The 25,245-nt window shown below is 39.2% G+C and overlaps 2 protein-coding genes across 5 annotated transcripts in view; one reads left to right on the forward strand and one right to left on the reverse strand.

The window, feature by feature from the left end:
- Positions 1 to 5,863, forward strand: part of gyg2 (glycogenin 2) — a 13,855-nt gene extending 7,992 nt beyond the window's left edge. Inside the window, exons 8-11 of one of the 4 annotated variants that reach the window (XM_067441410.1) lie at positions 2,538 to 2,699; positions 4,574 to 4,699; positions 5,351 to 5,477; positions 5,534 to 5,863. In XM_067441410.1, the coding sequence (XP_067297511.1) occupies positions 2,538 to 2,699; positions 4,574 to 4,699; positions 5,351 to 5,476 (414 nt within the window). In that variant the 3' untranslated portion in view covers position 5,477; positions 5,534 to 5,863. Of the gene's footprint in view, positions 1 to 2,537; positions 2,700 to 4,573; positions 4,700 to 5,350 lie in introns of all 4 variants that reach the window. The other 3 variants (XR_010904749.1, XM_067441409.1, XM_067441411.1) reach the window with 3 other exon arrangements.
- A 3,593-nt stretch (positions 5,864 to 9,456) lies between these two features.
- Positions 9,457 to 22,386, reverse strand: mxra5a (matrix-remodelling associated 5a). The gene is made up of 7 exons (XM_067441412.1): positions 22,098 to 22,386; positions 21,487 to 21,695; positions 20,463 to 20,592; positions 19,889 to 20,279; positions 14,038 to 18,144; positions 12,444 to 13,365; positions 9,457 to 11,714 (listed from the first exon to the last, which is right to left on the reverse strand). The coding sequence occupies exons 2-7, from the start codon at positions 21,663 to 21,665 to the stop codon at positions 9,806 to 9,808; spliced, it is 7,638 nt and encodes a 2,545-aa protein (XP_067297513.1). The 5' UTR covers positions 21,666 to 21,695; positions 22,098 to 22,386; the 3' UTR covers positions 9,457 to 9,805.
- Between the last annotated feature and the right edge of the window lie 2,859 nt (positions 22,387 to 25,245).

A 25,245-nucleotide genomic window follows, 5' to 3' on the forward strand; every position in this document is an offset into this window, starting at 1 on the left:
CATTTTTTCTAGAAGCGCAAATGTGAGGTCAGGCACTGATGTTGGACGAGAAGGCCTGGCTCACAGTCTCCGCTTTAATTCATCCCTAAGGTGTTCTGTCGAGTTGAGTTCAGGACTGCCAAGTTCCTCCACACCAAACTTGCCCATCCATGTCTTTATTGACCTTGTTTTGTGCACTGGTGCGCAGTAATGTTGGAACAGGGAGGTGCAATCCCCAAACATTTCCCACAAAGTTGGGAGCTTGAAATTGTCCAAAATGTATTGGTATACTGAAGCATTAAGAGTTTATTTCAGTGGAACTAAGGGGCCAAGCCCGACCCCTGAAAAACAACCTCACACTATAGCCCCCCAACCCCCCCCCCCCCCCCCCCCCCCCCCCTCCACTAAACTTTACAAGTGGTACAATGCAGTCAGATAACTAGTTATCCCAGCAACCGCCATACCCAGATTCATCCATCGGATTGCCAAACAGAGAAGCATCATTTGTCACTCAGAGAACACGTCTCATATGCTCTAGAGTCTAGCAGTGATGTGCTTTACACCATTGTATCTGCCTTGCATTGCAATTTGTGATATAAGGCTTGAATGTAGCTGCTCGGTCATGGAAACCCATGCCATGAAGCTCTCTATGAACTGTTCTTGAGCTAATCTGAAGACCACACACATTTTGGAGGTCTGTAGCTATTGACTGAAAGAAAGTTAGCCACTTCTGTGCACTGTGCAACTCCGCATGCGATGACATTGTTCTGTGATTTTATGTGGCCTACCACTTCATGGCTGAGTTTCTGTTTTTCCCAATTGCTTTCACTTTGTTATAATACCACTCAGTGTTCGAACTATACCGTGGCCTTTGGGGGAGCCCACTTTTCGGGGTGTGTGTGTGTGGGGGGGGGGGGGGTGCGCGTGGAAGAGAGGACGTGTATATTCCTTCACACACAGACAAACGGGTCAATCTATTGCTCAATGCATTGCGGAGACTCTTAATATACAATTGACAATCATTGAAGAGCATCTTTGATTTTAATGAAGGAAGAAAAAAAACAAGAATTGATAGGTCAAAAAGCCCACAAATAGTCTAATAAACAAAGCATCCGACTGTCTTTGAGTTCACATGAATGGTTAAAGTTACTCGTCAGGCTACAGAAGAAAACCATAATTCCTCCATTCAGCTAACGTTAGTCTTATTAGGACATTGATAGTCGCGCAGACCTATATCAACCCAGCCGCTACACATAATTGGGGATAACATGCCTTAACACAGAATCGACCACAGAGGCTTGGGGTCAGCTTCCTTTGCTGTTCTTCCAGAAATCCAAGATCAAGAAGTGGATATTCGTTTTTGTTTTTTCTACGAATCTTTGCGTTGACATGCACTAAACATGAGTGGAATTAGCACCGCAGCGCCACCACAGCTTGATGGTCATGACAAGAACAGCATGTATAGTTATCTTTATTGAAGTGAATTAGATTTAAATTGCCGTCATGCATGAATTAATTATATATTTTTAGAAACGTTACATATAATTATCCACGATGATCACATTACAGAACACTGAAATTTCACCTCAAAATAACACAGTGTCAATATTTTTGAGACCCCCCAAAATTTTTCAAATCACGTTTTCAGGGGAGCCCATGTCTTATTTAGGGGAGCCGAGCTCCCCCTAGCTCCCCCGTAGTTCGCACCCTGATACCACTGACAGTTGACCGTAGAATATTTAGTAGTGAGGAAATTTCACAAATTGACTTTTTGCTCAGGTGGCAACCAATCACGGTACCACACTTGAATTCACTGAGCACCTGAGAGTGACCCATTCTTTCACTAATGTCTGTAGAAGAAGTGTGCATGCCTTGGTTCTTGATTTTATACACATGTGGTGGCCATGGAGGTGATTGGAGCACCTGAATTCATACGTTTGGCAATAGTGTAGGTTGTGGTGTCCTTCTATAACTAGAAGGGGGGAAAAAAACAAGCAAACATTATGCAGTCTTGATTCATCTCAGAGAGTCTCTCTGAATCAACTCTACTTCCTTTAAAAGTATTGTGCCCTCTAGGATGTTAGACAAATCCTGTGAAACACCCAACAGTGACTCACCCAACACAAAGAGAACTGAATAGATCAGTTTACATGTAATGTAAAGACCTAAGTATTAAAATGGACCTGGACTTTTGATTTAGGAAAAGGGTACAATTGTTGGTAGTTTGGTGTCAGTCAATTCCGTTTCATACAAATGCTCCAGTACATTTTTTGTTTTATCCAGTACACACATTCCATTACCTCACAAAAATGTACATGCTCAAGTAAATAAATACATTAAATAAAAAATCATTATATTTTGCATGTATGCTATATTTATGTTTCCCTTTAGCTGGCTCTTGTTTGATCTCCAAATATTTTTTATCAATAAATGGGGGGTAAATGATGCAAGACTTTAATTTTTTTGGTGGGCTATCCCTTTAAATCATCATTAACATAATTATTTTATTTTAAATATATTTAATTTGTGAGACGTGTGATATTTTTCTTGGTTTGCAGTCAGTGCAGCAGTTGGATTCTCCACAAACACATCAGACTCCATCACAAAGTCAAAAGATCAGCACTGAAGCCCACCACGGAGAGATGAGACTCTCTTCACCTCACCAAGATCTGGCTTTTGACTCTTTGACAATCAGCTCATCTGAAAAGCCTGAGGAATTGGTAAGTTATGCACTATACTGCCAAAAGTTTTGGGATGCTTACCTTTAAATGTGCATTAACTTCATTGACACCCCATTTTTAGTCTTTAGGGTTTAATATGGAGTTGGTCCACCCTTTGCAGCTATAACACCTTCATCTCTAGTGAGAAGCCTTTCCACAAGGTTTAGGAGTGTGTTTGTGGGAATTTTTTTTAACCATTTTTCTAGAAGTGCATTGGTGAGGTCAGGCACTGATGTTGGACGAGAAGGCCTGGCTTGCAGTCTCTGCTCTAATTCATCCCAAAGATATTCTGTCGGGTTCAGGTCAGGACTCTGTGCAGGCCAGTCAAGTTCCTCCGCATCAAACTCACTCATCCATGACTTTATGGTCATGTTGGAACAGGAAGGGGCCATCTCCAAACTTTTCCCACAAAGTTGGGAGCATGAAATTGCATATTGGTATGCTGAAGCATTAAGAGTTCCTTTCACTGAAACTAAGGGGCCAAGCTCAACCCCCAAGAAACAGCCCCACAACCATAACCCCCCCTCCACCAAACTACACTTGATAAAATGCAGTCAGTCAAGTAGCTTGCTCCGGGCATGCTGAAGCATTAAGAGTTCCTTTCACTGAAACTAAGGGGCCAAGCCCAACCCCTAAGAAACAGCCCACACCATAACCCCCCCTCCACTTGATAAAATGCAGTCAGCCAAGTAGCTTGCTCCCGGGTAACCGCCAAACCTAGATTTGCCTACCGGATTGCAGAGAACACGTCTCCACTGCTCTAGATTCCACTGGTGGTGTGGTTTACAAAACTGCATCTGCTTTGCATTGCACTTGGTGATGGAAGGCTTGGATGTAGCTGCTCGGCCATGGAAACTAGGGATGCACAATATTATCGCCACAACATCGGAAACAGCCGATAAACGCTTAAAATATAAAATCATCGGCAGATATGAAGAAATATGCCGATATGCCTTGCTGATATGATAATGTGTTGATATGCACCTACAAGGTATGTAACTATTGACTTTGAATGAATGTTGGCAACTTTTGCGCACTGTGAACCTCAGCATGTGCTGACCCTGCTCTGTGATTTTTTTTACATGGCCTACCATTTCGTGGGTGAGTTGCTTTTGTTCCCAATTGCTTTCACTTTGTTATAATACCACTAACAGTTGACTGTGGAATATTTAGTAGTGAGGAAATTTCACGATGGGACTTATTGCACAGGTGGCAACCTATCACAGTACCACGCTTGAATTAACTGAGCTCCTGAGTGCAACACATTCTTTCAAAATTGTCTGTAGATGCAGTCTACATGCCTTGGTGCTTGATTTTATACACATGTGGCCATGAATGAAATGTGTAAATTCAATTATTTGGAGGGGTGTCCGCATACTTTTGGCAATATAGTGTAGGTTGTGCTGTCCTTCCAGAACTGAAGGGAGAAAAAAAACTAACTAACACACCAGCAAACATTATGCAGTCTTGATTTATCTCTGACTCAGAGTCTTTCTCTGAATCACTTCTACTTTTTTTTAAAAGTATTGTGCCCTCTGGGCATTTAGACAAATCCAGTAAAACACACCCAACAGTGACTCACCCCAACACAAAGAGAACAGGAACCAGTTCATATGGTTGCAAAAATGTAATGAATGTAAAGATATCAGTTTACATGTAATGTAAAGACCCAGGGATTAAAATGGACCAGGACTTTAGTTTAAAAAAAATGGTACTATTGTTGACAGTTTGGTGTCAATCCATTCCATTTCTTACATATGCTCCAGTACACAAATTGTTTGTTTTATCGAGTACACACATTCCATTACCTCAAAAGAATAAAATTACTTAATACTTACTTAATACTTACTTATTTGTCTATTTTGTCTTCTTAGAATATTCTCTTTGATGTCCTCTCTGTCTCTAGTGGGGAGACTGAAGAGAACCCAATAGTCAGTCCTCCATGTGAACACGCACAACCAGAGACTGCTGATGATTCTGCCCTAGCCACTGGAGATGCTGTATGTATAAAAATAAGCACATGTGCCTGGCTTTTGGGGAAAAAAACTTTTATTTTGATGTTGTTGTGTTTTTGTTGTTTATTTTTACTTTTTTCCAATATACGTATAAGAGCTCTGCTCATAAAGTAAAAAAAATGAAATTTCCCTAAATGTCTTTTAGCATTATTATAGTTAACTAAAACTTAATCCATGTTTTTTTTAAATAAACAAAAAACATTTCGTTCAGCTACAACATTTTTTTTGTATTTACATTTAACTTGAATAATTAAAACTGGAATACAAATGAATAATAACAACTAGTTAATACAAATGAAAAACACTCAACAAATTTACTAAAACTTTAATGTTACACTGAAATCAGAAAATTAAAAAATCTATTTCAAAATATTAATAAAAACTGTAATAGTATCTCAACAATACTAAAATAACACTGCTTCACATAATAAAGTTTGAGATGGCTGCTTTTTCTTGCAAATATTAGTGTATATGCTGCCATCTAATGGTGGTTCATTAGAGCAGTTATTACATGTGAATTTGCAGTCGTGAATAAACCAGTATTTGATTTTGTTTATTTTTCATCTAATAAAAAACGTATTATGATTTTGACAGTAATATTGTAACTAAAGATTTAATCATATGGTCCCATTGCAGATCACAGCTGAGACAGTGGAGGAAGACTTGGAGCGCCGGCGTATGTGGGAGGAAGGTCATGTTGATTATATGGGCAAAGATGCCTTCAACAACATCATGAGGAAACTTGACTTATTCCTTGATTAATTGTGTGTGTGTGTGTGTGTGTGTGTGTGTGTGTGTGTGTGTGTGTGTGTGTGTGTGTGTGTGTGTGTGTGTGTGTGTGTGTGTGTGTGTGTAACACAGTATCTCAATATATTTTCGTACTGTATGTCTATCATCATCTCAACTGTTACATTTTCCCTCTAATATAGCTGTTTTTAATACCCATGTACTATATTTGCCATAATCACTGGATCATACAAAAATATTGTGAACTTGTCTTGCATTATACATGTAACTTGTGTTAAACTGAACCTAGTAATTCAATTTCTGTACTATGTGATTTATATGGTAGCCTATATATGATCTGCATGATTTTGCATCTGCTGTGATCTTTTTGTTTGCAGTTTTATTAAAACAACTATAAATCCCGTTCTCTAGAGCTGTCAAGGAAAACACTACGAAATAAATTACTTATTAATCAATTATTAAGTCAAGAGAAAGTTCTGGTATCGAATGCAAATGTCTAAAAATCGTGTAACAAATCCTTCCACCAACAATTGTGTTCAATAGCTTTTCTGCAGTGCCTTTTTTGCCACTAGAGGTCGGGCTATAAACACTCTAGCCTTAGAAACTCCACAAACTTCACTGGTGGAGTAACAATCTGTGGCGATATTGTCAACACTTTAAAAGCTTTAGCATTTAAACATCTATCAAAAGGTGAATAAACTCATAAAATGTTTTACAACACATTTATCTCTCTCCAGAGATGTTGACATGTCTCCAGATCTTATCTGCCAGACACTCTTTTATGGTAAGCAAACTTAGTGGCCAGACAGACAAAGTCAAAGACAGCATGTTGCATATTTGGTGCATGTTTTTAAAGCCTTAATCGTTTTCTCCATGTTTTAATATTGGAGCCGTTTTTTCACCATCTGTCCCATTAACATGACAGCTCTTTGAATCCATGAAATATGTATGCTTATGTTTCTTAGTCAGTTTTTTTAATTTATTCTTCCAAAACACACCGACCACAGGTGTTCAAGGGGTACCCTTCTCTCTCTCTCTCTCTCTCTCTCTCTCTCTCTCTCTCTCTCTCTCTCTCTCTCTCTCTCTCTCTCTCTCTCTCTCTCTCTGATCTGAGCACAAATAACGATTTGATTGCATTCTGATTCACTCTAAATAGATTTTAAATTTGAACCATTATTTTATTCCATTAATATTATTTAAATTGTGCAAAATAATACTATCAGAGCATAGAAAGAAAGAAAAATCCACTGACTGCAAAAATGGAAGAAAATGCAGTTTCTGTAAAGAGGGTCCATTACTAAACAGAATCTACATTTGAGATCATCCAGTTTATACATCAGCACCGCAAATTATATGTATATAAAATATTAGTTACTAATTTCACCATTAAGCATTAATGGTGAAATTCATAATATAATAACTGCACATAATATGAAAATTATCACTTTATTATTATAATAAAATGTTTACAATGTAATTTTTTTTAATTAATATTTTTTTCAAAATGTAATAAATCTTGAGCTTATAATGTAATAAAAATTTTTACGTTATGAGAAAATTATTACATTACCAACTCACCCAAAACAGTCATATTTTCATATTGTTTAAAATATAAAAAATGTATATTTTATATTGTTTTTAAAAGCTACTACAATAATAAAAATATGACATGTTTTGGTTGAGTTTATAATGTAATACATTTCTTATAATGTAAAAATAGTTTTTAAAATATGAGCTCAAGATTTTATTACATTTTGAGAAAATTATTACATTATGGGCAGTTATTATAAGTTGCTACATCATATTTTATCTTTTCACTGTCAAACAACAGTTGCGGATTAATGCTATTGAAGTCGAGCATAAGTGAAGTTGGCATTTATACAGACCATTCAATGTGTTTTTTTTTTTGCTTTGTTTACATCAATCAACATATGCCACTGAACATAAACTTTCAGTATTTCACAATTACTCATTTTGACAGCTTAGCAATCTGAGAGATTTTTCAAACTGCTCACTCTGACTCATTATCTACTGTGCGTCATAGTCTGCTACACAGCACAGTTTACTGTACTTCGTTTCACGGTGCTGCCAAAACCAGAAAGTCTTCTAAACTCAAGAAATAGATAAAGAACAGGATATACACTATATTGCCAAAAGTATTGGAAACCCACTCCAAATCATTTACTTCAGGTGTATAAAATCAAGCACTTATGCATGCAGACTGCTTCTACAAAAATGTGTGCAAGAATTGGTCACTCTCAGGAGCTCAGTAGATTAGGTTGCCACATGTGCAATAAGTCTATTCATAAAATTTCCTCACTACTACATGTTGCACTTTCATAGTGGTAGAGTGGCAAGTATAAAGTTTGGCGGAGGTGGATTGTTTTTCAGGGGTTGAGGTTGGCCCCAGTTCCAGTAAAAGGAACTCTTAATGCTTCAGCACACCAAGACATGTTGAACAATTTCATGCTCCCAACTTTGTGGGAACAGTTTGGGGATGGCCCCTTCCTGTTCCAACATGACTGCCCCAGTGCACAAAGTAAGGTCAATAAAGTCATGGATGAGCGAGTTTGGTGTGGAGGAACTTGACTGGCCTGAGTCCTGACCTCAACCTGATAGAACACCTTTGGGATGAATTAGAGTGGAGACTGTGAGCCAGGTCTTCTCATCTAACGCCAGTGCCTGACCTCACAAATGCGCTTCTGAATTCCCATTCCCATAAACAATGGCCTACACCTTGTGGAAAGCCTTCCCAGAAGAGTTGAAGCTGTTATAGCTGTAAAGGATGGGCCAACTCCATATTAAACCCTACAGAATGGGATGCCATTAAAGTTCATGTGCATGTAAAGTCAAGCATCCCAATAGGTTTGGCAATATAGTGTACATTGCATCATTGAATTTTGATCCAAAATAAGATCCAAAATATCCAAAAAGAATACATGTTAACTGGATGAGCTTATATGAACATGTCTGCAAAGCACAAGACTTTGAATTCAATCTGGATTATCTGAGCTCTTCCACTTTTCATGGTTTGTGTTGTTGGGATCAATATAGTTTTTCCTGTTCCCCAAACAGATTTCACACACATTTTTGTAAAAGACTTCAATATTTCTGCCGTGTTATGATATAAGCGTGATTTGCTTATGTAACGGTGAATGGTAACTAAAAATGTATCACATAAGCCTGGTTTCACTGACAAGGCTTAGACTAAACTGGGATTAGGCCTTAGTTAAATTATGGCATTTAATTAGCTTTTATAAATGTGCTTTATAATAAAAACAATTCATAAAATTACTGGTGTACATCTTGAGACAAAACAATGGCTCAAACATGCATTTTACACGGGGACTTCTGTAAGCTTTGTTTGTGAAACCATGGGATAGTGAAGCCGATGTAAATATGTTTTTGCTCTCATAATACTGGTCTGCCATTGAGAGAAAATATACAGAACATTTACTGTCTGAAAAAAAACTCCATTACATGATAATTTCCATAATGCCTATTTTCATAAACTACTCTCATTTATAGTTAGAGAGTGTGTTTATATCAAGTCATTTGAAGAGGGGTGAAGCCGCTCACATCATTTCTGTCTTATCAATACCATCATGCTGCTTACATGAAACTTTGGTTATTTATTGAAAATGTCATCTTTATTAAAAAATATGCAAAATAGAAATACATTATTTTTTAAAGGACAAATAATTTATAAGTGTTACAAGTGGACATGTAGGTATGAAATTGCTCAAATAGATCAATGTAGATACAAATAATCATATGAGAAAGCTATTGAAGGCAACTTTGTATTTCATTTTCTAGTAATCTAAGTATACGAATCTGTGATTTGACTGAGAAAATTAACTTTCAAAAATGTAAATTGTTGTTCAAAAATGGGCAGTGAGTGTCGTTACATTTGAATAATTTCCCTTATTTGAAGCATTATTAAAATAATATCCCTGATTTGTAAAATATTCTGCATTATTGGCTTCCATAAAGTCTTCTTTTTTCTACCCATTTTTCTTCATGGCTACAAATATATATATCTTTTCATCTATACATTTAGACATGAACTGTCATTGTCAAACAAGTACAAAGATAGCCTTGTAATATCAGTAGGTTGGTTACATTACATGAATCCCAAGCTTTTGATGAATAGTACATTTTGCAAAGTTTTACTTGCAAACTTTAAACTAATGCTCCCATCATTAATGTAATACAATGTAATGTTTTATTGCATTGGGCTGATTTCATTCTATATTTCACATTGACAAATGCTATGGCTATCGAACTGTGTTAAAGCTCAATGTCGCAGTTCCTTGGGCATATTTAGAATAGATGTCCTGTTTCTTAATATACATAAAGGTATGTACCTTTTGAGTCAACCCCGACCACATTTCTGGCAGTGCATCTGTACAGTCCAGCATCTCTTGTTGTAGGATTCTGGATGATCAAGGAACCCTGAGGATGGAGATACTTGTTTCCAATTAGCCGTGGTTGGGGGCTGACAACAAGCCGTGTTCGGTCTGGAGTCTCCCATGCGATTTCTGCTTTAGGGATGCCAGTGGCCACACAGTTAAGTTGGACCGCTACTCCTCTTTTAGCATAGGTAGCAGGAGCGGGGCCACTAGTGATACGAGGTGGATATGCAATGATGATGACTGGAACAGTTAGCAGGGAGCTTCCATATTCATTTGAGGCCCTGCAGGTATATGAGCCCCTGTCATGGACAGAGGCCTGCTGGATGGAGAGGGTTCCATTGGGAAGAACAGCGTGACGACCTGCTCTCTGAGGTTGGTTTAAGACTATCCCGCTTGGCAGGGTCCAAGTGAGGCGGACGGAGTCAGTGGTTGACAAGCAGTGCAGATGCAAACTTTGCCCATTTATGATACTAACAGGTGAGTTATACCTGTTATTGATCTCTGGCTTGTGCCCTGGATTTAATGTAACAGTTCTCTCAACCAGCCCAGCTGCATTGCGTCCCAGACAACGGTATGTGCCTGCCTCTGAGAGTGCAGGGTTACTGATGACCAACGTCCCATCAGACTTGTGGAAGAATTTACTGAATTGTGCACCGCTCAGTAGTGGGGAGCCATTTAGAAGGATCCACGTAAGCTGTGGTGTTGGTGACCCCTCAATTGAACAGTTAAGGTTAATGGTCCTGCCCACAGTCAATATGAGTGACTCCATTTTAAGACTCTTAAGTCTCGGCTTCTCCAAAATATCTGTTACATCAAGCTGAACAATGAGTCTTGTTTCACCTCCCTCATTGCGAGCAACACAGGTTAACTGGCCTGAGTCGGTCATTCTCACTGAACGGATATCCAAAGTGCCATTGCGATGTACTGTCATTCGACTGCCATAATATGGTGCGGGGAGTACAACATTCTCTGGAAGAACCCACATGACACGGGGAACAGGTGTACCAGTAGTTTCACAGTCAATTAGTTTCCGTTGATCTCTCATACTAAACACTTTCATTGTGTTTGTGGTGCCTATTAGGCCATTAATAGAAGGTGGAGAGACAAGAATTTCTACCCTGGTCACTTTGCGATCCTGTCCTGCACTGTTCCTGGCAAGACATATGTAGTTCCCACCATCGAATCTCTGAACTTTCTGAATGACAAGAGTCCCATTGTTGTGTATAAAATATTTGTCTGAAGCTGTAGTGATGGCTCTATTAGTGGGTGAGAACCACAATATAAGAGGTGTTGGCTCACCCTTGGCACTGCATTGCAGAGATATGGATTCTCCATAGAGGACCCTGATGACATCATGTGTCTTATTCTCAATAACAGGAACATCTGCAACTACTTTTACATGCACTTTCATCTCATCTTTTCCAACCTGGTTATCAGCATAACACGTATAGTCGCCCTGTTCACGCATCCCTACTTCATTGAAGAAGAGGGTTCCATTGTCAAAGACAACATACCTGCGACTGCGACTGCCAACATTACGTTCAGATTTCACAACACTGTTGATCATGGTGCCATCAGGTAATGCCCATTGGATTTTAGGATCGGGTTGTCCAGAGGCCACACAGTCAACTTTTAGGTTACCTCCATACATCACCTTCTTATCAGCCTCTGTCTTCTGCTCAATTTTAGCAGGTTTTGCCAGTACGTTGACTTTAAAGGGCACAAAATCATCCCCGATTTTGTTGCGAGCAACACAGAGGTATTCACCGTTATCTTTGTCGGTCACAGAGATGATGGATAGTGTACCGTTGGCAGAGACTTTGATTCTTTGATCATAACTGAAATATAAAAAAAATGACAAAATGTAATGTGATGTAAAGTTTTACTTTCAAAATACTTTTTTTTTTAGAATGTAGCACCCTTGATGCTTGAGATCTCATAACCAGATGAACCTCTCTTTCCCTGCCAGCATTTTTTTAAACCATTGCTAGCCAGAGCTGGCATTTTTGATAAACAAAAATGACTCTCAACTTTATCACAATCCTATTGCTCATCCTTGGTCGATGTTTCATTCGGTAATGCTAGGCAGTTTGGATTTATATGCTGTTTTTTGTTCATGATCGCGTTATTTTACATATGCATTTGCTATCGCTTGTATCTGTTACTCTTTATTTTTTTCAGAAGATACATCGCGCCCCCAGCGTATAACAGATAAAACATGAAAAATGTAATAAATGAGATGAGAAAGCTGAAAAAAATCTGTTAATGGCAAGCGTTGTCTCATAAATTATGGAAATTTCTGTCAATGGCGGGGAAGGTTTTAGAGGAGCAGTCAAGAGTGTTTAATTCACATGCAAAGGGTAACGTCTGATTGGCCAAAACAGAATACAAACTTATGGAAACTTAGTGTCTAAGTGCATGCTTAAAGGAGCAAGAGAAATGCAAGGGAGAAATGAAGGGGGAAAAGAAAGACAGTAGCTATGTGCACATTTTTCTCAAATGTAAATGTAAACTCAGTAATCACTTTCCTGCAAAGTAGATGTGCTTCAGTGATGTGTATATATTACCTGTAATGAGAATCCACAAGCTTTTTGGATGGAGTTCTCCAGATGATCCTGGGTTCTGGATTCCCTGACGCAATACAGTCCAGGTGCAACCTGCCTCCATAGACCACATCTGTTTTTTGAGGCGATGAGAATGTAATCTTGGCTCTTGAGTATATTATAGACTTCCTTACAGTCAAAATAATGGCCCTCCGTGCAGTGCCAACCACATTGGTTACAGAGCATTCATACCTCCCTGCATCTGTCAAAGCAAGACTACGAACATAGAGTGTCCCATTGGGGAACACAAACAAGTTACGTCCATTAATAAACTGGGAAGGACGGAGCTGCATGCCACCAGGGGTGATCCAGCCAATGGCAGGGGGAGGGGCACCTCTGGCAGTGCAATTCAAGTAGGCAGTGCTTCCCTCTGGAAGAGTGACATTCTCATGTCTTGGCTGCTGAATGATGGGTGGCAAGGAAGTAATAGTCAGTCGAACAGATATGGTATCAGCACCTGCAGCATTGCTAGCAATGCATTTATAAATCCCTCGATCCATGTGACTGACCGATTTTATGTGAAGCGTGCCATTACGTAAGACAGAGACCATGTGCTTAGGAGTGCCATGAGTAGGTCCACTAGAATGTACCATTTCTCTATCAGGTAGAACCCAGGTGATCCGAGGCTGAGGATGCCCTTGGGACTTACACTCAAACTCGACAGTTTCTCCAAGGTATGCTGTGGCTTCTCTATAGTGAGGATGCAGGACTCTGGGGTGTTCAGCTAGAACAATTAAATTAACTACAATCTTGTCCTCTCCATACTGGTTTCGAACACTGCAGAGGTACTGGCCTCTGTCCAGAGGAAGTACATTGTGGATTATGAGCGTACCATTGGAGGAGACCTCGAATCTCTGAACCCTGGTGTTCTGTGCAATACTAGCTCCTGTAAGAAAAATAGAGACAAAATAATTTTAGAGCTACAGCATCAAAAGTATATATATGACCCATGATGGCAAAATGAGTCGGACTGCGCACAGGCAAAATACGAGCTACAGGCAAAGCAAGTGCAACTTTTTTGAGGTTTTCACAAAACATTTTTCATTAAACCCTCGCCTAGCGTTTCAATGTTCCAAATAGCAATTAAACATTTAAAGGCATCTTTATTTGTACGTTTTCTGAGAGGAGGACCTTTCCCTTGTCAAAGAAAAATGCTGTTTTTCTCTGCTTTCTTCTTAACTACTCAGCAAAAGTTTGCACAAAGACACCTCAGACCACGTGGGGTACCGATATACATACAGAATTTACAGTATTTTAAATATACTTTTCATATCTCTCCTGGTGAATAATATTAATTACTGGCACACAAATATATTTAATGTCTTGAGTGAAGGTTTGGTTAACAGTTGGAGAAAAAATTTGTGACATTTGTGGCCAGGTTTTGAAGGGTTTTTAATATGGAATGTGAAAATAACTAATTTGTGAAAATGTGCTCATTGCCACTCATTTTGACAGCACATGTCTACATGTGTGTCTACACTACATGCATGTGTCAACAATGTACTCATTAGAAAACCTAATTGCAATATTAAATAATGATATACCATAGATGTCCTACCTGTGGATACTTTAGTCCAGGAAAGGAAGGGACTGGGTTTCCCCACAGCCACACAAGGCAAATAGGCATCCGTCTCAGCATGTGCTGTAACTGATCTAATGTCTGTGCTGGTGATCTGAGGTCTGCCTTTACCCTCGGGCACTACCGTTGGTCTTTGTTGAGGTCCTCCTGATGTGGAGTAATGTACAGAAGAGCCTCCTCTATCCTGAACACCTGGCCTGCCAGGAAGTTTTTGTTGTTTTGAAGATACTGTTGAAGTTGAGTGAGGTGGGGGAGTTGAGGGTGTTATTGTAGTGCTATTTTTGCGGATGTTTTTCTCTAATTCTTGAGATCCTGTCTCCTCAGAGGCACTGGCTAATTGATAAGGAAATTGTGTGACTGTAAGTCTTGTCCTACTGTATGTTCTACTGAGTTCTATCTTACTAATGTTTTCCTGGCCTGGGGTTATAAACCTGTCTTTGTCACTATCAGGAATGTGATTTGCTTTGTCTGGTTCACCTAGCATGCTTGCAGAAGTGGGTGTAAGCATATGTGTATGCACTGTAGGAGGCCTCAGGGCCGTTGTAGTTGTTGCTGTGGCAATTGTGCTTTCTTTTGTAACTGCAGACACATTAGGAATTTCTGATGGAGACCAAGGGGTTTTAGATAAAACAGAATCTTGTCTGTTGTGAATGCTACCAGTTGGAAGCCTAATTGGATTTGTTGTTGCAAGTACTAATGCTGGATAGCTTTTAGGCCTTTCTTTTGGAATCTGCAAACTCTTTTGGGCCTCCTCGAAAATCATAGTAGTTGCTGTTGCTGAACCATGTGGGTTTTCTGAATTATTTTTGATGATTTCATACTGGGTACTTGGGGAAGATGAAGGGAATGACCTCACAGGAAACCTTCGTTCAGGCTCTTTGTATGACAGCAATTTTTCAGTCTCTGTGGGGTTATATTGGCTGTTTGTTTTGTCTGGACTTGCATCTGGAAGTTCTTCTAATTGTGCATGAGAGTCATCTGACGTTGGGCTCGAGCTGGGCTCTCCTGTGATGTTTCCCTGTTGAGTCTCTTCAAATGTTTTAGCTGCAGGGGTATGGGTGCTTGTAAACCACTCATGAATGGCTGCCTTCATAGGAGGGTTTGGAATATGGGGAAAAAAGGTGGAATTTTTTTCTTTCTCTATCGTTGCTTTTTCTTGTTCACTTCCAAAACTACTAAATATTGATGGAGACCCTAGTACTATTGTGGTGCTTTTATCTTGATCTGGCTTAGCACGAGAAGAGTGTATATCCTTTGTTATAAGTACATTTTCATGGGATGGGAATTTGTGGGTTTTGCGATTCCTGCCACTGTATAAAGGATCTGTGCTCTCTTCATGAGTAATTTTGCCTAGTGACTCTGGTTGGCTGTCAGTTAATGGAACAGTAGTATTAATCTTGGCTCCTGCACTTTTGGCCCATGGAGATGATTCTTTTTTAGTTTGCGAGGACACAGTTGTCTTAGGAACGACTGAAAACTCATTTGTGACCTCTGCAATTGAAGCTGAAGTGGGCTGTGGGGTGATATTTGTGACATATACTGATGATTTAAAACTGTTTGTCTTAGTTCTGATTCGATTAGGCTTTTTACGTCTTCCACCGTTCCTCCTCCTCAAACTGGACGAGTTCCTAGCATGTGAGGAGGACGCATTAAATAAATTAGGGAAGGTTGCTTTATGTCCTGAAGTGGGTTTGGTGGTTGGTGTCACAGTAAGAAGCAGTGGAATTTTTGAGACATTTTGTTTCTCTGGAGTTATGTGCTTTTGTAGGGTCTGTGGTCCTTGCTTAATTGTAGTTAGAATTTCAGTAAATGAGTACACAGCAGTTTCTGTACTTGGTTGTGTGGGAGTTTTTGCTGTGGTTGATGCTAAGCTGTGATCCATGCTTTCCTGATAAACCTCTCCCACATGCTCACGGTTTTGCAAAACCCTGTATTCTTCGTCATCTTCGCCATCAGACTTTTGAATTGCTTCAGTTACATCCAATAAGTGGCTTTGGTTTTCCTGTAAATGGATTCCATATGATGATGTGCTCCGCACAGTGCTCCCTGCAACTACATCTGCACTCTCTGCATCTTCCACAGTGAAACGAGTCATCTGTGGTCCAACTGTGGGATGTGTGATATATGTGCTAACTGTAAACGAATCTGAATTTGGATCTGTTTCAGGAGCTGTTATCTGGTAAACAACATGCTCTGCATCCTCAGAATCCAGATCTTTTATATCCAAGTTGTACTCAGTAGCCTCAATAGGCATCTGTGATATTGTGACTGAGTACAATACTTCCTTTACTGGTGCCTTTGTTGTTGTACCTTGTGCAGATGATCCTTCAATCTTGTTAGCAATTTCTGATGGCTTTGTGTAGGCGGCGTCTGACTCCTGTATTTGTTTTGTACTTGCCTGAACATAGTTTGTAGTAGTTGTTTTTGAACTAGTTCCACCACTGCGAACTTTTGCCAAAATGCTAGCCCAGTGCTTTGGGTCTATTTGGTTGTTTGACATGTTAATTCTTCTTCTTGACTCTACAGTGTTAACCCTGTCCACTGCTGGGGTACCTATTCTTCTCCTAGGTGTAGCAGGACGTCTCCAGGAATTCCTAGATGGATGGCCTCCTCTTATACCCATACTTGGGACCCTCCGTCGATTGGGAAAATCCACTTGCGTAGGAAGTGTTTTCTTTAAAAACTCTTCTGGTTCATCATCCCCAGATGACTCCACATTGTTTGTCACAAGGACTTTTATTTTGGTTGAAACTCCCTCAGCAGGTTGGGGGCTACTAGAATACTTCCGTAAGGGGAGCATACCTGGTGGCCTAACTATTATTACTTTTGTAGCCAAAGTATCGATCCCATGTTGGTTTCCTGCCAAACACTTATAGTATCCATTGTCTGAAAGTTGACTATGTCGAATAATCAGAGTTCCATTTGAAGCCACAAATATCCTGGAAATGTTTATCCACTTGTTAACAATGCTGCCATCAGGGAGAATCCAGTGTATATCAGCATCAGGAGATCCAGTGGTGACACATGGAAGAGAAAGCGGTCGACCTGTGAATCCTGTTACAGGCTCTGTTACTCCTTCACCTCCAGGAGGTGGACTGGAGGATTCCTCCACTGTCAGGCGAAAAGGGAGGATTGTAAGGTCACCTGAAACCTGTCCAATACAGTAGTACACTCCTGAATTAGAATGATCAAGAGATTTGATTTCAAGAACACCATCACTTGAAGCTGAAAGCATGTTATCAACATTGCTATAAGGTGTTTTTAAAGTAGAGCCATCAGGCAGCATCCATTTAACTGACTCATTCCCTGAGCTATATATGGTACAGTTTATTTTAGCTGGACTTCCGACGACAGCAGCTTGCATTGTTCTAGTGTTGTTTCTGGACTCAATCATAACCCAGCCCCTACCCTGCTGTCGTATAGATTCCTTTTCCATAACTTCAGTCAAATGGGTGCTGAGAATAATTCGAACACTTTTACTTGTCGACTGAAGTCTGTTTAGCTGGAGGTCCATTGATGACTGCATTAACCAGGGTGGGTCAGCTGCTATGTTAGCTTTTACTCCTGTATAGTAAAGAGCATCCTTTTCAACGTCTTGCCGATATCTAAAGCTTGTATAAGGGTCCTTACTTAGCATCATTTCCCTTCGAAGGTGGGCTGGAACATCACTGTAATATGCAATCAGTCTCCATAACCTCTCATAACTGGACCTGTCGATAGCACACTTTAAATCTAATGTCAGAGTCACATTTGCTGATATTTGATTCTGGTTAACATAGTCCCAGCCTACACTTCTCAGCTCTCTTGGCTCAGTTACAAGGCATTCCAGGTCTACTTGATGTCCATGTTCATCTGACAGGCCCAGGGAAATGTTGCCAAGGGGTTGACGAAATTCCTCTATTGTCAGGAGATCACTTTCAGTGTCCTCTGGGGAAATGGCTCTGTGAGAGGTGTGGATGATGGGACTATCGCAAGTGGGTTTCTCCAACTCCTGTAGTTGTTTCTTCTTTAGGTGTTTTGGAGAGAAACAGATAGGGCATAGCTGGCCATCCGGATAGGCTTTGTCTTTCTTACATTTCAGCACACCTGGCAAAGAAAAAAGGAGGGTGTTGGAAGTAAGTGGACACATTCATCAAGATAAAGTCTTAAAATTATAAGCTTTGGAAACAGGCCTGCTACTAATGTTACAATTGTGAGTACAGTACAGTTCTAAACATTTTATAATCCCATGCAGAACTATATAATTATGAGAAGTAGGGATGCTCATTTCGGTTAATTTTCCAGACCGACTACCGATGCTCATGAATCAATTATTAACCGTAAACTGATAAGATTATGATATTGAATTGGCATTAAATAAAAAATACAATTAATGAGTGTCTGTGACCCGTAAAAAATACTTTTTTTTTTACATGTTTATTTTATTGTGCAAACAGCAGAACATACTGAACAGCTAAACAAGAACCTAGATTCACACATTAGCTATCACATTTTCACGCACCTGCAGCCTTTCTTACAGCAGAGAAAAACAGAATAAAATCATTTAAATAAAAAGCATACACTAAATATTTTCACTTAGGCTAAATAATTACCAAATTGAGATGACAAACCGAAAATACACTGAATCAGTTTGTAGCTTTGAACAACCGGAATAGTTTTTCCATCAAATAAAATAAGCAGGCCTAACGTTACCTCAATCCACACTTTGAATAGCTTTTAATTGTTAAAAAGTAACATGTCAAAGTGATGTGGGTTAGTCTGGAGCACAGCCTGTTGACCATTAGACTCGTGGCAGAAAGCCTTGTTGTTTACTTTTGTCTGTGTCCGCAGAGCGAGCCTCGGGTAGTTTCATGTATTTTTAGTGAAGTTCACAACATAATTTTGGGAGGAGTGAACCCATCTAATCTTTCAATTAGCAATGTACACAAACGCAAGTTCGAGAGGCGTGAACCCATCTAATCTTTCAATCAACCGCTAAGCATATAAGCAGCCTCTTTCAGGCATCAGTCGTTTTGCTCCCTCCACCTTCCCAAGTCCACCTACCTACATTCATGTTTACCTTTGTCTTTTTCCTAGCACTAGTAGTCCCTGGGGGGTAAATCTAAACTTGAGCTGAAGTGGCTCCCTCGAGCCCCTCCACTGCGGACAGCAAGCCAAATACGTTTTAACCTTATCAGCTAAAGAGTATATGGGTAAACAAACTTGTGAATTTGCTGAAGTGCCAAGCATAGGTTGTCTGGAAAAACCACACCCCTTAAGGGAGGAAGTCACATCTGGGGCAGTGTTTATGTTAATAGCAAGGGTTTATGATGTCACCAACCCGGGAAGAAGCTTGTTGTAGTCCAAACCGGCCGTTTTTGTAGGCAAATATAAAAGACAATATCTCCGTTTGCATTGCACTTTCCGCACTGTAACTTTGCAGATATTGTTTATGCTCAAGCCGCAACATTAAACACTAACTAAAGTTAAAAAAAAGTGAAATCCCATGCAATCACCCCTTTAATACTCCGTAGCATATTTTTTATGTAACTTGGTCGCCCTTTCTCTCGAAATGGTCCCACACAGTAGGCTTCTTTCCCATTGATTCATGTGTGGTTGCATGTGTCGACGCCCCCCCATGAGTTAACAAATACAGCTTTTTTTCTTTTTTTTTAGCCCATGCGGCAAACAAAAGCATAAATCCCCCCCAAAAAAACTTTAAACCATTTAACTGATTAACTGGTCAAAATTCTTACTAACGGTTAAACGGTCAATATGAGCATCCCTAATGAGAAGATAATTAAAAGTGTTGACTTCTATTACCACTATTGTCAATCATGATAATAATGACCTGGTGAATTTTTATTCCACTCTTTAAACCATCTCATGCGACAATCACAGGTCCAGGGGTTCCCATGCAGGGAGAGGTTCTCCAGGTAGGGCAAGCCTGCTAACATCCTCTGTGAAAATGTGGTCAGTATATTATCTGACAGGTACAAATGCTTCAGGGAGGACACTGGGAAGTGACCAAGAATAGAGAAAGTGGAGAAGGTTGCTGGATGGAGCTGCTGAAGTTGGTTGCCTTCCAGCTGGAGAAGGCGAAGAGACGTGAGGCCTTGGAATGCATCGGGGTGGATGAACTCAAGTCTGTTGTGATCCAGGTGCAACCTAGTGAGACTCCAGAGACCCGTAAGGGTTTGCCTGCTAATTACCTTCAGTTTATTATAGCTTAGTTTCAGCATCTGAGGAGAAAGAGGTATTGAACATATACAATGCACGTATTTATATTATATTTTCAATTTGAATTAATTGATGTTAATTCATTGCAAAAGTTGTTCCATAAATATATTAGGTACTGCAAACAGTAGTAAAACAAAAAAGAAGAGGTACATAGATAATGTTTTCTCAAGGGACAAAATGTGTACCTGAAGGGATATGAGATCACGGAATGTTCCATCAGGAATTTGATGCACATCATTGCCATGCATTAAAAGAAGATCCAGTTTTCGTAACCCAGCTAAAGAGCTGTAAGATATTCTATTTATAGTATTAAACCTGAGTAAATAGAAGAAGGAGACAATAAGATGGTTAATTATGCTGCATGTGAAGCTGCAAACTTACCAACAATAACCTAAATACTCAATGTGGCAGTGTATAGGGCTAAGTTTAAAAGGTTTTATCTCAGAATCTGTAAAAAAAAAAAAAAATGTTAATGCCTAGGTCAGTGTTCTCTTATAATTAAATGATTTAATGAATTCAGTTCTCTAAAGTTATGTATTTTTTTAGTAATTGCTTCTTGGTAAACAAGTGAACACAATAAAAACACACTGACATACACATGGGTCAATTTATAACCAAATGATAGAACTTTGTACCCTTCACAAATGTATGTATTTTTCATACATGTTAAGTCATGTTAACATGTTAAGTTATGTTGCTTTATAAATGATTTTGTGTAATAATCTTTTACTGTTTATTTACTGTATTGCATTAAAAATGGTATTGTTTGCATAAAAAAAAAACGAATTACAGTGTGGCACTGTAACAGCTATTAAGAGAACTGGATCTTACACGCACAGTTGAAATATATCCTATCATATATCCTATATTTTGGAACCTGCAAGGTGTACCTATTTATGTAGAAAAATAAACAGTCAATTTTATGTCTCCCCAAATAAATAATCCTGCATAGTTGTAGGTCACCTGTAAAATGCTCGAATATCCCCGGCATTTGACATCATCAAGGGAAATTCCCACTAACCCAAAGATGAACCCACTTAGATTAATACAATCCAGTTTCGGCATGCTACGATGACCCGTATGATAATCTAAAGATAAATTAGTTTTGGAAGTGGATTTGCTAAAGTGTTCTATTTAAATGCTGGTAGGCAAAGAAAGAAAGCAATGTCTAAGAATAATAACCTCATGGAACAGCGCAGTCAATCTTACCCCAAATTCATCCGCTCCACCTGTTTGGGCACGCCAGCAGGCACCGTGAGTAAGGAGCGGAACGTGCAGTGCACCTCTGCGGGCTGGTGGCAAGCACATGGCCTCGGGCAACACCGTACCACTACAGGCAGTGCTACGAACACCAACATCATCAAAACCTGAGCATAAAAGCGACCCATCCTCAGCTTCGCACCAGCAACCACCTTACACTGCAGAAAGACGCAATATTTGAAGGGGCATGTTGCAAAATACTGTCGAAGAATATTTTGCTTGTGATTTCTAAGACTGATATTAATACCTGCAAGCACAAGGCGCTCGACCAGAGGTAAAATATAATCTCTCTCTCTCTCTCTCTCTCTCTCTCTCTCTCTCTCTCTCTCTCTCTCTCTCTCTATATATATATATATATATATATATATATATATATATATATATATATATATATATATATATATATATATATATATGAAATAAAACAAAGAGTTTGTAACTATCACGATACTCTTACAATAATACAAATTATTATTACTTAATAAGTTCGAGAGCACTGCTGCAATATGCAACTAAACTCCGATTTCATTCAAGAGCTACTGGAAAGGGAAAAAGCAAACCTTATAATGTTAACTTTGTTAACAGAAGATTATTCCAACTACAATCCGGCATGATTTTGGTCCACGGCACCCCTCAAAATATCATCTCCAGAAATCATGTGATAGTCCGTTCACTTCAGGAAGCAAATTATCCAGTGGTGATGAAAAAGCGGACAAACACTATATAATAATTATTCATAAAGTTTTTATTTGTTATCGGTTTTCTCCTTAATCCAAGATGGTTCCATTCGTTTGTATTCTGATGCGGAGAAACGCAAAAACAGTATAAATAAATCCCTACAATTTTAAAGAAAGGCTGTGTTTGAGAAGCGCATTGGAGACTCCAGCTGTGAAGCTGCGCGTTAAGTTGGAAACGTGAGAATGGAACTTTCAGATGGCGGTGACGCGCTCTTGGATGCGTCTGCGCACAGCACGTTGGGCAAGGGGGAGTGACCGACTGCGAGGCTTTTACACGCGTTCCTGAAAGTAATGTTTTGGATGAGACGCAGAGAGGCTGAAAGCACACAGTTCAGATAAAATGTATACTATATTAATGTCAGTTCGATGCTAAAACTTGACTGTATCTACAAAAGAGAACATGTATGTGCACAGTGTTGTTTATGGTAGCTTTGAAGTTATTGCATCCCCCCACTGCTCTTTTTCCATGACATGCTGTTTTGACCCTTAAAAGGTTCAGACTGAGACTCTATATAAGTAAAGGTTACACAAGGTTCAAAGCCTTGTTATTTCCCTCCTAATCCTTAGACCCTCATGCCACCCCCTCCTCTCTCACACACACACACACACACACACACACACACACACACACACACACACACACACACACACACACACACACACACACACACACACACGCACACGTTTGTTTTTGTGACATATGGGGACGTTCCAAAAGCATTAATGGTTTTTACACTGTTCAAACCGTGTTTTTATCCCCTTACACTGCCCCTGCCCCTAAACTTACCCGTCACAGGAAACATTCTGCATTTTTACTTTCTAAAAAAACTCATCCTGTATGATTTATAAGCATTTTGAAAAGTGGGGCCAATGTCCTCATATTTCACCCTCTCCTTGTAATACCTATGTCATACCCATGTCATTATACACATTTGTGTCCTCATATGTCACAAAAACACCCCCCCCCCCCACACACACACACACATGCATGCACGCACACACCCGCACGCACGCACAAATCTATGCTCTAAATGTACACATCCCCAGAGTTCACAAGTCACCCTGAAGCATTTAGAGAAGAAAATGCAGGGAGCTGGCAAGGGCAAAGGTCACAAGCTCCTGCATATGTTATTGACCACTAGGGAGATTCCATACATCACATCATGTCCTTTCAAGCAGAAAGCACACCTGTTTGAAAATGACATGTATCTGCAATCATCCTTAGTGATGGAAATAGAGGTGAGCATACACAGACTGAGATCACGATAAGACAAGAATGAAAACAACATGTAATCATCTTCAAGAAAGGAATTTCATTTGTTTGGAAAATATGAAACAAATCAAGGCATAACGGTTTCCACAGATATTAAGCAGAATAACTGTTTTCAACATCATAAAACTTTTTTTTAATCACCAAATTTTTAAGCAACATATTAGTTATGGATCCTAATTTCTGAAGGATTGTGCAAAACTAGACTGCAGTAATGATGCTGAAAACTGTGAATGAATTACATTTTAAAAACAGTTATTTGAAATTGTATTAATAAATGCAGATAAATGCATTCTTGGTGAGCATAAACTTAACCCTTGTCGTTCCAACCTGTAAGATTTTCGTCCATCTTCAGAACACAAATGAAGACATTTTTGATGAAATACGAGAGCTCTCTGACCCCTCTATAGACAGCACTTTAATTAACACTTTCAGGTTCCAAAAAAGTAGTAAAGAAATCGTTAAAATTGTCCATGTGACTCCAGTGGTTCAGCCTTAATTTCATGACGAGAATACTTTTTGTGCGCAGAAACAAAAAGAAAAAAAAAAACACTTTATTCAACATTTTTGTCAGTCTCCTACGTGGTTTATGTTGTACAGTGTACACATAAATGAAGGTCTGAATGAATCCCTTTCACACCCCTAAACATTTGAACGGTAGTGGCTGAGAATGTGCATTAAGAAAGTAAATAGGTTTCCCTTTTGATTTTAAGGCTTTAAACATTTTTAACAAACTTTTGTTATGTAGGTCTCAGCGTAAAAACATATCACAAGGGAAAGTTCAAGTGATTTATGAAATCACAGTTCAGTTTTTATAGTCGGAAAGGTTAACAAAACATGAAAACAGAGAAATTCCATTCTTCATTCACAATCAGGGCATTGTTAAAGCTACACTGTGTGATATTTTCTAGCGGTGAAAAGGTATATGAACATCCAGCGTATAATAGTTTCTGTTCCTCTCAATTCTGATTTCGTTTTAACTCCTACGGTGGCCGATTTAGTCCAAGATTAACATGGCAATCCCCCTCTTCACATTCGACACGGTGCCATCGAGTGTTAAAAACGCGAAAGGCAAAACTTGAATTTATGGGTATGTCCCTCTTTGGCTAATGTACTTTCAAGATGGAGGGGCAACATGGCGACCAGCATTCGAACCCCTCACCCGTATGTATTTTCAATGGCATAATATAAACTTACGAGAATACTTTATTACTTGAAAGAAGTAAATATACATTAATGAGCACATATATTTTTGAAAGAACTAAATGTTTTTAAGCTAAGAATAAACTAAAAAAGTTACACAGTGTAGCTTTAAAAGGTAATCAAAACCAAGATGACTGGTTTTGTCAGTGAGCACATTTACACATTCTTCAAACGACATGCACAACTTATTTCCATTTAACGTTCTGTGACCTCCACATGTCATTCATTTAATGGCAGAATAACTTGTAAACAGCGAAAAAACCTGATGTCAGACTCTTTTAACAACCACTGACTGAGTGGTTAAAAGAACAGGCCTCTCTTAAAGAAGAGGGAAATATCTCACGCTTTGCCACAGACCAGTCATACACCACAGTAATGCTGAATGGCCTTTTAATATACTTCTACAGCGGTCAGATGAACTAATGCACCTTGTGAGTTCATCCTCCGTCGCCTTCGATACACAAGCTGCACATGAGCAGGCTCACATTATGCTGAATC

This window comes from Pseudorasbora parva, chromosome 4 (assembly GCF_024679245.1).
Source record: "Pseudorasbora parva isolate DD20220531a chromosome 4, ASM2467924v1, whole genome shotgun sequence".
Classification (NCBI taxonomy): Eukaryota; Metazoa; Chordata; class Actinopteri; order Cypriniformes; family Gobionidae; genus Pseudorasbora; species Pseudorasbora parva.

Excerpts from the sequence above, each read along its gene's own strand:
- mxra5a (XM_067441412.1), bottom strand. The coding sequence starts at position 21,665 with ATGGGTCGCTTTTATGCTCAGGTTTTGATGATGTTGGTGTTCGTAGCA. Across the intron at positions 20,280-20,462 it reads GTGATCTCATATCCCTTCAG|ATGCTGAAACTAAGCTATAA; the intron begins GTACACATTTTG and ends CTTTCTCCTCAG. Across the intron at positions 11,715-12,443 it reads CTTGTGGATTCTCATTACAG|TTATGATCAAAGAATCAAAG; the intron begins GTAATATATACA and ends TTTATATTTCAG.